General features: G+C 40.0%; 1 protein-coding gene across 3 annotated transcripts in view; it reads left to right on the top strand.

Annotated features, from left to right (window-relative positions):
* UNC13C (unc-13 homolog C) overlaps positions 1 to 12,464 on the top strand; it is a 244,132-nt gene that overhangs the window by 200,168 nt on the left and 31,500 nt on the right. For all 3 annotated transcript variants that reach the window (XM_075100328.1, XM_075100329.1, XM_075100330.1), the window contains 2 exons: positions 5,874 to 5,962; positions 8,197 to 8,346. In XM_075100328.1, the coding sequence (XP_074956429.1) occupies positions 5,874 to 5,962; positions 8,197 to 8,346 (239 nt within the window). The remainder of the gene's footprint in view (positions 1 to 5,873; positions 5,963 to 8,196; positions 8,347 to 12,464) is intronic.

Here is a 12,464-nt window from a genome sequence, read left to right as displayed (position 1 = left end):
ATCTAAAAATACATTCAAACTTTTGTCTGTTTCTCATTAGAGGAATTTCTTGAAGAAAAATACATTCAATTTTTTGCCACCCATATCAAAGTGGCCTTAAATGTTTGTCCTCAAACTGCAACACTTATTCCCCTAGCTGTTCCAAGAATATAAGCACTAATGGCCATTTTGCCGTACTGAACTCGTACTTATAAGAAACAAAGCCAGCAATAAAATCTGTAAGCAGTTTCCTCTCAGGGAGAAAACAGTTTAATATTCAGCTGAATAATGAGACCTCTTTCAGTTGAAGCAAAACTAATTCTAAGAAAAATTAAATGCTGTTAATCTCATCAGCGTCACATTGTGAGCAGTATGGCTTTCAAACTATGATGTCAAAAATGCCGCAATCAAGCCGCAGTCCTGTATTCAGAGTAGGCCTATTGCATACTGCAGGACAGGGAGCTCTATAAAGAGAGAAAAAACTGGGCTTTTGGCTCTCCTGCCATTGAAATAAAATAGTCTGAACAATATGATTTCTTTATTAACTGTCTTCTGCTGTAGCCAAGCAGGAAGAGTACTTAAAAAACTATATAAATGAGATCAGTCTGCCATAATAAAGTAAGAGTAGTAAAGTGGGATCCAACCCACTGTCTTTTTTAAAAAAAAATCAAGTACAACATCATGGGAATAGATTATCATAATGTAGAATTTTGGTTTAGCTCCTTTTTGTTTCACCCAAAAGGAGTGCATACTTTCACACTAAATATTTTTTTTCATGTCTGACAAGTTGGAACCTGATAAAAGGGAAAGAAAGAAGGTTAACGCTTGTGTTGCTTTTCACCAGATGGCAGAACATGGCAGAAATTATTTACAGCAATTAGGATTACAGAAAAGGTGGAAAGGAAAAACAGGCTGTTTATGTACAATAGTGTTATATTGACTGTAGGTAAATCACATTTCCACTCCAGTAAATTGAGTTCCAACTTTACATGTAATGCTTAGGAATTCCTATAGGAATCTGTATGCCATCTTAGGCTTTGATGGGGTGGCAGAGGCCCAAGATTAAGCAGAATACTTCTGAAACATCCATCTTTAAATCTGTTAAATCAGGGGCCTAAGTATTTAGAGCAGTGGCAGCCAAATACCTCAAAATGGGATTCACTGTACCTAGATAATCTGGTGAGGGGGTGGAGGAAGGATGATGTCTGTCAGAGACAAAAAGAATCACTAAAGGGACAGATCTGATAAATACCTCTATCTTCCCTAGATGTACATACAGTATGTAAAACTATTTTCTGAACAGAAGTAACCCAGTCGTCCCATTAGGAAACTGTAAGCAATTAGACCTGTGAAATTGCAGAGAAATGGAATTCCAGTTAAAGAGGTTCCATTTAACTCATGCAAAAGTAATGTGCATCTTTGTGGTTTCCTATAGAAACATTACCAAATTTGCAGTTAACAAGATTATTCCATGTTAGGACACATTAAATTACAGCATGGAATAGCTCAATCTGACAGATTATGTCAAAAGGAGCCAAATTCATTAGATCTTTAACTCTTTTCTGATGCTTGTATACATAAAAAATTTCACAGTTTTAGACAAGTAACATTTGGAAACAATGATGTTCAGATAATTCTTATTTTTTCAGCTGTTGAGCAAAAGTATTCTCTGCTTTTGGTTAGCATTCAGAAAAAGTTGAATTTCTAATTATCTATTTAATAATCCATAATTAACAGATCTGATGAAGTGTGCCAATAAATTTATATGTTCTGTTATGGGTAGAACTTAACTCTATTATTTAAGAAGATGGTAAAATAACAGAAATACCTATGAACATAAGAATTGGTAGAAATGTATGATTTACACATTAACAGGTTAAAACCAGGTTACGAAAATAAATTTGCTCCTTAAAAAAAATCCAGATTTTGACACCTGAGCAGCCTACTGATATATTTTAAGACTAGCCCACACATGCTGTGAACTGTAAATGGAACCCAAGAAGTTAAGGGGTAAATGGTCTTTTTTCTCCTTTAATTCTTAAATTAGTTATGGCACATGATACTCATCTTCTCCCCCCCGACAATAAACTGCTCAGGGCTTTTTTTTCTTTTATTTTCCTGAAAAATTGTTCAGCTATGGGGTTTTTTTCCTTTTTCATCAAAATCTATGGAGCAGCTGAGACTCGAGGCAAAAATGAAAAGTCCCCAATACTGTAGCTGCTTCATTTTCTTATCTGCATATCCCTATATGACATCTTCTCAGATGTTGATCAGCATTGCCTTTGCCTCACTTTCATCCTTTTGTTCCCCTACTTTGTAATCAGCAGCCAGATTAGGGCTAGGTTAGTCCTGTAATTCATCATTTAGCCACATCTGGGTGGCTGAGATTTCTGCAACTGAGCATGTTTGTATCTACTTAAACTGCTACCAGTACAACTAGTATGAAGAATTACAGATTGCATTTCCCTGAGTTTTTATGCACTTACCTTCCCATAACAACTCTGCACTGTCCAGAAACAGATTGGCTCATGAAACAGAGATTTTTTTTTTTTTTAATCATTGCTCCCTTGCTAGTAAGTAATTTCAGCCAAGTCAAGAATGCTGAGGACTCCTCCTCTTGGTCACTGGAAAGCCTTAGATAAATGGATTAATCTCTCCATCACCGATTTGCCTCACTGGGACACTTACCTCCTTAACATAGTGGTTTAGAGAACCATGTGTTACTGTCCTAAGTAGTAAGTGTTGTGATGTCCACCTGCATAAATCTTGCAGCTTGTCAACCTCATTAAGCCAAACCATTTGCACAGTGCTATAGTGCATTTACCACACAATACTTTCCTGAGAATAAGCAAACCTGGTATGTGTTAGCAAGAGTTGTTCAGACCATTCATGAAATAATAGATCCTTCTAAAGCACAAATAAAATTCCTTTTTGAGCTTTTTGTTGCAAAACTGTGATGCTTTTGCAAGTGTAGTAATGTTGTAAACTACAGTCTTTTAGAATATTTAAGAGGGGGACAGTAACTCTTACTACTTCCACTGAAATATTTTTTTTCCAAATATTTTCTTTTTTAAATAAAGCATCATAGCTGAACATATTTTTCATATTAAAAGATCAGTGGATTAATTTATACATAAAAGATAAGATATACAGAAGATTACCGACAATAGTTACTGTGTGTGATGTGCAGAGGTACCAAAATCTGACTTACCTTATCTCTGTTGCTCAAGGCCTCCTAAAACCATCTTTACCAATTGTCCCCCCAGAATCTCATAGTATAGAACCAGCATAATAGTTCCCATCTTAGTTGTACCATATCAGAAAAAAAAAGTGGGTCATGTCTGTGTTATGTCTGGAAGATGCCAGTGAAGGGCTGAATGCTGAGGTCCTTCTGATTTGCCCTGGACGCTCACTAGCACATAGAGGGCACATGGTAAAATAAATGAAAAGTGCACATTTTAGTCCTGGTGAGACACTCAAATTGCCATATTGTCCAGTAGTTAAACAAAAAAACCAAGAGCATTTAAAAATCTTGTTAACATATTCTTAGTCATCACATCACCAGGTGTCTAGTACCTGGATGGTCAGTCTGCATACCTCTTTATACTCCACTCCTCCCTATGACACTGCATCAATAAGCATGAGCATGTGTACACACAAGGCTGGGTGTCCTGCCAGGTGCCTCCAGCTGTGCACACACAAACATGTTCATGCAATTTGTGAGCACAAAGCTCTCTTAAAATGTCTAGCGCTTGCATGCACCTTTCTATAATGCGTGTTCTGTCCACAATCTTATACTAGTATTTAATACAATTTTGGCCAAACTAAGTGCAATTCCAGGTGAATTTAGCAAACATGTTGTGTTTTCTGGTTATCACAACAACCTCTGATAGGAAGTATCTACATTGGCCTTTGTAGTCCCAGTAACAAGGTGATTCTTTAGCTTGTGCATGGTCTGGTAAGAAATCTTGAGTCTTGTGCCTGCCTGGTATTTTGTGCTTTCTCTGATGTGTACCACATTCAGTGTGAATGCTTGTGTGTTTAGTATTTGTTAAATATTAATATTCTAGTGGTCTTAAATTTGTGTTCTATATGTATCCCACAAAAGAAGGCAGTATAACTCCCTAGTGAAATGTATTTCCTGGAAAAATCATTGCCTTTTTTAGTAAACTCTTTCTTAACAAATATAGACATTTCAGCAAAATTAGCTTTTTTTATCCCTGCTTTTCATATGAAGGAAAAGAATCATGTTAAGTGTATGAAATGTCAGAGTGTATCTGCCAGGGAAACTACTAAGACATGAAGGGGAGAAGCAACAGGACTTCTGTCAATGCAAAGTCATTAAAAACTAAATCAGTAAGTAGTTACAGTGTTAAAATATGAGCTTCTCAGGTTAGAAAAGTGCTACACATCACTGAATATCTTCTAAGGAATGTACAGCAATTCCCCTTGTCAGATATTTCAGATTTTTTCTCAAAAACTGTAAAGAAAATCTTAAATTTTCTATGCCTTTAAACCACATATAACTTCTAAGGAGAGAAAGGATGGTCTAAGATTAGAACACAGTAGAACTTCAAGGGTGTTTCAGAGTTTGTTTTTTCTTTATTTCACCTTAGAATTCCTGTGTAGTCTCATGTAAGTTATCCAGTGTGCTGGGACACAGCTTCCCCTTGTCTCTGAAGTGCGATTAAAAGGTGACCTACTGCACCATAGTACTCTAAAACATCAGATAAAGAATAAGCACTAAACACTACTCATGCAGTTGAAAGATATGAAAACGCAAATAGAGACAGACCTGATTATGTATTCTAAATGCACAGTTTCCTTTTAAATTGCCAGAAGATCTGTATCTGACCTTACTGCAGAACAGAGCCCAGAATTTGAGGATTATCATTTAAAATCATCCCCTATATTGCGATGCAGATAGCTGAAACATCTGGAACATCAGCTATTAATTCACATTCAGCTGTTGATCTTGATGATCATCAATCATATCCCACAATGGACTGTAACTATTTTTCCTAAATGCTAAAATCTTAAGGAGAGAAAAAGTCATTTTTGTTTAATTTGAAAAAGAATACATCGCAAATAAACAAGCTGCTGGTCAATATTAACACTGTACCTTTTTGATTAAATATCTATGCATGGATTCCCATCCCTGTAAATGTAAAGTTGTATTTCTCCCCTGCGTTCTCTTTTTTCCTGTATTTAGAAAGCCTGTATTGGAGGAACAGGAGCTGTTTTCCCTGTGCATCAGAATGTGCTGCACTGTGCTTGAATTATGTATGTCTTAATGGCTTTTAGAAACAGAAGTACTGAAATTCAGTAGATTTCCTTCCCTCATACTGTATCAAGTAGAAGCAGCACAGATAGCCTTCAAGCCATCTTTTCCAGTGCTGACTGTTCTACTTTTATGCTGCGTTAATGGGAATACAGAAACATCTCCTACACAAACAAAAAAAATTACCAATGGCAGTGAAATGTATATAAAAGTTTAAAAGATTAAAACATCTGCAGTATTGTTAACAAAAACACCACATTCTCGTGCATCCTTCTCTTGGTATGCCTTGTGAATACCATTTGCCTGATAATGATAACTCTGTTCTTGTGGCTGCCAACACAATTTGCACCATCCTATAGATAGCCATTGTTTAATGGCACAGTTCTGATTTCTAACAATATAATTCTTCACTATTATGGTCAAATACTTTCCTTCAAATAGTAATTGGATTTTTAGGCCTAATAAAGCAATCCTGTGTTGTAACAGGTGTTTCCACATTTGGTTTTCCATAGTGCAGTGTATTATTGCATATAATTCATAATTCATTAATTGTAACAGAAGACCCAAAAACATGGTGAATAAGTAAAATATAACATTGTTTATCTCTTTGCAGTTGGATCCTGAAGCGAGCATTGTTCTAAAAGAACTTCAGGTGAAACTTAGCGATGTATTGGATGAACTCAGCGCAACATACGTTACAAGGTAACAAAGCTATTTAAATGCAAACCTTAGAAAAATATTCCTGTTCAAAAATCTATCTGGTTGATTAAGTCTGGGCAGTTGCTTGCATGTCCTGAGGCACAGCTGGCTTCTGCCCTGATGAAGTGGTGTGCATTTGTGTGTGTGTATGTATGTGTTTAGGCTCTGAAATATGTAGCAATAACCTCACTGTGAAGAAAACTGAAAATGGTGTGGGCATGCAAGTTGCAGAGGTGAGGCTGGTGACTTTTGTTCTGCTTTTTGGAAAGCAAAAATTGCTGGTTTGTTCTTGCCTGATGCTGTGTTAAACTTTTCTCTCTGACCATGTTTATGTTACTTCCTGAGACTGACAGCTTTTTCCAAGTGGTCGGCTCCAACCAGGAATGTCTGCCTATATTTATCCTGCTTCAGATGGTCACTGTGAATGGCCTTCATGGGTCATTTGCTTGCCTGTGGCTCTGCAAAAATTGTCTACTGAGCCTTACTCTCAAAATCTTTAATTAATCAGAGTGCACACTGCAGCCTTGAATGAGTATGATGCTGTGCCAGCAGTGCCTGTGCTATGAGAAGCTGCAACTTATTTTTGCTTCAAATTAGACTAGATTCTAAGAAAGAGGGATTAGTGCTGTAGTGGTATTCATTAAGCAAAGTCTGTAGTTGCTTATTTAATCCATCAATGAACTGTCTGGGTGAACAGTGTTCACTTTTCAGTGTGCTTAGTTTGTCATACTGTCTTGTTTTATTTTTGCTCCCAGGCCCTGGTTCTCTGATCATTGACAGTACCTGAGTATTATTTCTTTCCAGGGCTTCTCTCTGAATGAGCCAACTAGGTTTCTGCAAAAGAAAACCCAGGAATAGCTCAGTCTAGGGTATGCTCCAGATAGATAGAACATTTCTCATAGGTCAGTTCATTGCTGGGGTTTGTGAAGTTAACAATGTTAGCAAGATGCCTAATGTCAAGAAAAGCCAACACATTGTTTTGGCTTTTATTGGAGGGACAGGTCTAGAGGATTTACATGAGCAGGTTCAATAGCAGCTTCATGTAGATTTTTTCTAGGGCTTTGAAGAGTGTAGGTATGTGTACTTGGAAAAGTTCCTAATTTTTCCAGTGTTTTTACATGGAGATTTGCATTCTCTTTTTATGATTAGCCATGTAGCTGGAAAAGCTTACTGCCTAATTATAATGTTCCTTCTCTCTCATAGTAAATTCTCTTTCACTTTCCTGAGTTTATTTTTGCCATTTATCTTTTCACATTAATAGGCCTTGGTATATTTATGGCTTCTGTTTTGCATTTCTATTCATAAACTAATTCTAAACCAATTCAATTAATCATAAATCAATTCATAAACCAAATTACCATGTGTGCAGAGCCTTATTCTGCCTCTGAACTGATGACCCTGATTTAATTGCTGTTCTGCATTGTTTAAATATATTGACTGAAGACTGTATCACATCAATGACACTACAGGACTCTCAGAGAGGTTGCTTAACCAAATCAGTTAGGAAAGAGCAGTCTTCAGAAAAGCTGAACAGATACAACTTGAGGAGCAAGACTTTATTTACACTCACCTTGAAGTGGAAAAGATTCCTTCCAGGAGGAAAAGTCTATTTCTTAGTGGGGTTTTTTTTGCAAAAGAATATTTTAGAGAGTCCAAATGTTTCAGCTCGGTCTAGTTGCAAAGAACTAAGCAAAGCCTCTGATGGCACTGGCTCTGTGTGAAACCTGGGGAAAAGTAAAATTGAGCCAAGCAGGGCAAAAACAGTAGAAGTTTTCTATTTGTCCTGAATAAGAATATCAAAGAAAGCTTGGTTCATATTAACCATCAGGAGAAAAATAATTTATAGTCACCTGTTCCTATTGTCCTTTCACACCAAAAACAAAATCTTGAGAAGCTGCTGTTAGCTGATAGTCAGTCATACCCTAACTACAGATTCTGGTACATGTATTGCTTTCAGAAAATAATTAGTTAACACCACTACAAGGGCATGAGAAGCATAATGACAGAACGGAAACAAGTGGAAAATAATAAAAACAGTCCATTAATTAGATATATGAGCAATAATCCTTAGGAAGAGTTATTTTCAGTCTGTAACACCTGCAGTATCTTTTGTTTGTAAACTATTCATTGAAGAATAGGTTTAAATCTTTATGAAAACCCTGATGCAGAATGATAAATGGTGTTTTCTATCTCAGAATTCTTTCATTCTCTTTTTTTTTTTTTTCCCTATCCTGTAGTTTCCAATTTGTTATTGAAGACTGTGTAAGACAAATGAGCAATGAACTGAATCAAATGAGAGGAAATGGGAGTGCAGCAGCCAATAAGAACAGTGCAGCTGTTGATGCTGAGATTGTGCTTCGGCCTCTCATGGATCTCCTGGACAAAACGTAAGTGTGGCAGACTGGTTTGTGTGGCAGATTAGGAACTGGATGCTACAGTCAAGCATACTTAATTTTACCCTGAAGCATCATTAGTACCTAGAAACACTCCGTAGTATTTTTAATATTTGTAGTATTCTCATGTGTGCTGAATACTATGCTTAACCTGTTTACACTACTTAATTACTAAGCAATTTCTACATAAGCTACATATTTGCCTTGCTACTTCTTGGCATGTTTTGAGTCATTACAAAGGAGCTAGTGTACAGTCTGTCCTCCACAAGCTGTGGTGTAAAGAAGATTGCACTGAACAAAAGAACAAAAGTCAGTTCCCTATACTGAAATTGTCTGGCACTTGTTCTAGGCTGGCCCCCAGTGCCCTCTACTTATAAATATGCACTTCTGTGTCACAAAAAACCTGGTCACCATTTGAAGATTTACAGAGTAGCTTGATTTTTTTCAGTCAGTAAAAAGCTAAATTTTTAAATAGTCCTTCAAACTCACTCTGGGCCCTGAAAGTAAGGGTATCTTGTCTTATCATCATCCAGCAGTGGCAGGATCAGCTGTTCTGAAAGCCCATGTGCAGCACAGGCACGTCTATAAGCACCTCACTGTCCTTGGTCCTGTCATTACTGGTACTTGTGAAACAGCAGGGGCCTTTTACTGAAAGTGACTGTGAAAACAAAGAGCATGACACTGATCCCACAGCTCAGGTCTCCGGTCATACATGCATGAGTTACATAACCTTTAACCTTTTGGTACCTATGCATATTTATCCTAGCCAGATATTTTCAAAGCGAAGGTGGAAAAGATATGCTGAGGGAGAATCTTGCTTGAAGCAGAACAAAAAGCATAGCCAGGAGGAAGTGGCTGGGCAGGACTGGGTTTAAGGCTGTGGTTGTGCTGAGAAGATATGAGGAAGGGACTGAGCCAGGCAGAAAGCAGGCTCAGGGAAGCCACAGGCTTCCAGAAGCCATTATGTCAATGCAGAGCCCATGTTTGCAGGATGCCTGTCTTGCAAGATGCCTGTCTGGAGTGTTTAAGAGGTAGTAGAATAGGCTCAGTTTTCCTGGCATCCTCTGGGATCTGTTTCCTCCCAGCTCTGGCCATTTACTCATCTCTGGACAAACATTTCTAGCCCTGACAAACCCCCACAGGTTCTGCCCCCATTAAACAGAACATACTCAAGGGGGAGGGTGAGATGAGGAGCCTTTCTTCGTCTTTTGCATTGCAAAGTTGTACAAATCATGTTACTCCACACTGCACTGTAAGATTATCTGGTGTTACTGGTGGTGGCCTGCAGTCCCAACTGAAACTTCTTCAGAGTCATGGATCCCCGTGAAGGTTTGGTTTTATGCTGTGCATCTATGATCAGTAAGACTCTATTTTGAAGTTAGTGACTGGAGGTGCAGAACACTTCTCCGGGCTTCTGATGTTGGGACTAGGAAGACCAAGTCAAAGGCTGATTTAAAGAATTTATTTATTACTGCCTTATCTTTCTGCAGGGCGTTACTTCACATTCTTATTGTTTCTAAAAATGGGACTGATGGGCTTGCTATCTTAGAAACACGACTAGGATCGCAGCTCCCAACGGTTACATATGCATAACCAAAGTCTAAAAGTCATTGGCATAAGGGCGGGGGAGGGAATTGAAGGAGATTTTATTTTTTCTTTGAGGGTTTAATTTTTCTAGGCTTCATTTTTTGAGGGCTTTAGCAGTTACATGAATTTCAATGACAGCTTGCAATGGGCAAATGCTTATTTAATGTACTTGATAAGATCCTTTGACTGGTCAAAGGATCAGGAGCACGGGTAGTGTTTTCCTCAATTCCATCAGTGGCAGAGAAGAATAATACTGAAAGGAAAAGGAAAACTCATCTGATTAACATGTGGCTCAGAGGCTAGTGCCATCGGGGAATTTTGGGTTTTTTGATCATGGGGAGGTTTACACGGCACAAGGCCTGCTGGTGGCAGATGGGGTTCACCTATCACAAAGGCGGAAAAGGATTCTTGCACATGAGTTGGCAGGACTCATCGAGAGGGCTTTAAACTAGCTTCGAAAGGGGAAGGGGGTATAGCCAGGCCCAATAGAGAGGAGCCTAGGGATGGCATGCCAGGGTTGTGAGTGAAACCCATAGCCCAGCTCAGGTGCATCTACACCAATGCACGCAGCATGGACAACAAACAGGAGGAGCTGGAAGCCATTGTGCAGTGGGATAGCTATGACTTAGTTGCCGTCACAGGGACATGGTGGGATGACTCTTATGACTGAAGTGCTGCAATGGATGGCTATAAGCTCTTCAGAAGGGATAGGCAAGGAAGGAGAGGTGGTGCAGTAGCTCTAAATGTTAGGGAGGGCTTTGATTGCATAGAGCTTAGCGATTTTGAGGATAAGGTTGTGTGCTTATGGGTAAGGATGAGGGGGAAGGCCAACAAGGCAGATATCCTGCTGGGAGTCTGTTAAAGACCACCCAACCAGGATGAAGAGGTAGATGAAGTGTTCTACAGGCAGCTGGAGGAAGTATCACAATCAGTTGCCCTTGTTCTAGTGGGGGACTCCAATTTACCAGATGTCTGCTGGAAATACAACACAGCAGAGAAGAAACAGTCTAGGACGTTCCTGTGGTGTGTGGAAGATAACTTCCTCACGCAGCTGGTAAGTGAGCCTACCAGGGGAGGTGCCTCGCTTGACCTGCTGTTCACAAACAGAGAAGGACTGGTGAGAGGTGTGCTGGTTGGAGGCCGTCTTGGGCTTGGCAACCATGATATGATTGAGTTCTCAATTCTTGGTAAAGTAAGAAGGTGGATCAGCAGAACCGCTACCATGGACTTCCGGGGGGCAGACTTTGGCCTGTTCAAGGCACTGGTTGGGAGAGTGCCTTGCAAGGCAGTCCTGAAGGGCAAAGGAGTCCCAGGAAGGCTGGGCTTTCTTCAAGAAGGAAGCCTTGCAGGTGCAGGAGCAGGCTGTCCCCAAGTGCTGCAAAATGAATCAGCAGGGAAGACGACTGGCCTAGCTGAACAGGGAACTTCTGCTGACACTCAGGAAAAAAAAGAGAGTCTACCGCTTCTGGAAGAAGGGGCAGGCAACTCAAGAAGAGTGCAGGGACCTCCTTAGGTTTTGCAGAGAGACAATTAGGCAAGCATAAGCCCAGCTAGAACTCAACCTGGCCACTACTGTAAGGGATAACAAAAAATGTTTTTACGAAAAGAGAACCAAAAAGAATCTCCATTCTTTATTGGATGTGGAGGGCAACATTGTCACTGAGGATGAGAAAAAAGCTGAGGTACTAAGTGCCTTCTTTGCCTCCATCTTTAACACTCAGATCAGTTATCGCCAGGGTATTCAGCCCTCTGAGCTGGAAGGCAGGGATGAGGAGTGGAATAAACCCTGCATAATACAGGAGGAAGCAGTTTATGATCTGCTGCTCCACCTGGACACTCAAAAGCCTGTGGGGCTGGAATGTATCCACCTGTGAGTACTGAGGGAGCTGGTGGAAGAGCTTGCTAAGCCACTCTCCATTATTTATTGGCAGTTGTGGTTTAACAGGGGAGGTCCCAGACAATGGAGGCTTGCCGATGTGACACCCATCTACAAGAAGGAGGACCCAGCAACTACAGGGCTTAGCTTGACCTCGGTACCGGGGAAGGTTATGGAGCGGTACATCTTGAGTGAGCTCAACAGGCAAATGCAGGACAACCAGGGGATCAGGCCCAGTCAACAAGGGTTTCATGAAAGGCAGGTCCTGCCTGACCAACTGGATCTACTTCTATGACCAGGTGACGCACCCAGTGGATGAGGGAAAGGCTGTGGTTGTTGTCTACCTGGACTTTAGCAAAGCCTTTGACGCTGTCTCCCACAGCATCCTCCTAGAGAAGCTGGCAGCTCATGGCTTGGACAGGTGTACTCTTTGCTGGGTAAAAAACTGGATGGATGGCCGAGCCCAGAGAGTTGTGGTGGATGGAGCTAAATCCATCTGGCGGCCAGTCACGAGTGTTGTTCCCCAGGGCTCAGTTTTGAGGCCAGTCTTGTTTAATATCTTTATCAATGAGCTGGATGAGGGGTTCAAGCGCACCCTCAGCAAGTTTGCAGGTGACACCAAGGTGAGTGGGAGTGTTGATCTGCTCGA

The sequence above is a fragment of the Phalacrocorax aristotelis genome, chromosome 7 (assembly GCF_949628215.1).
Source record: "Phalacrocorax aristotelis chromosome 7, bGulAri2.1, whole genome shotgun sequence".
Lineage (NCBI taxonomy): Eukaryota > Metazoa > Chordata > Aves > Suliformes > Phalacrocoracidae > Phalacrocorax > Phalacrocorax aristotelis.
This window is presented reverse-complemented; position numbering and strand designations above follow the sequence as displayed.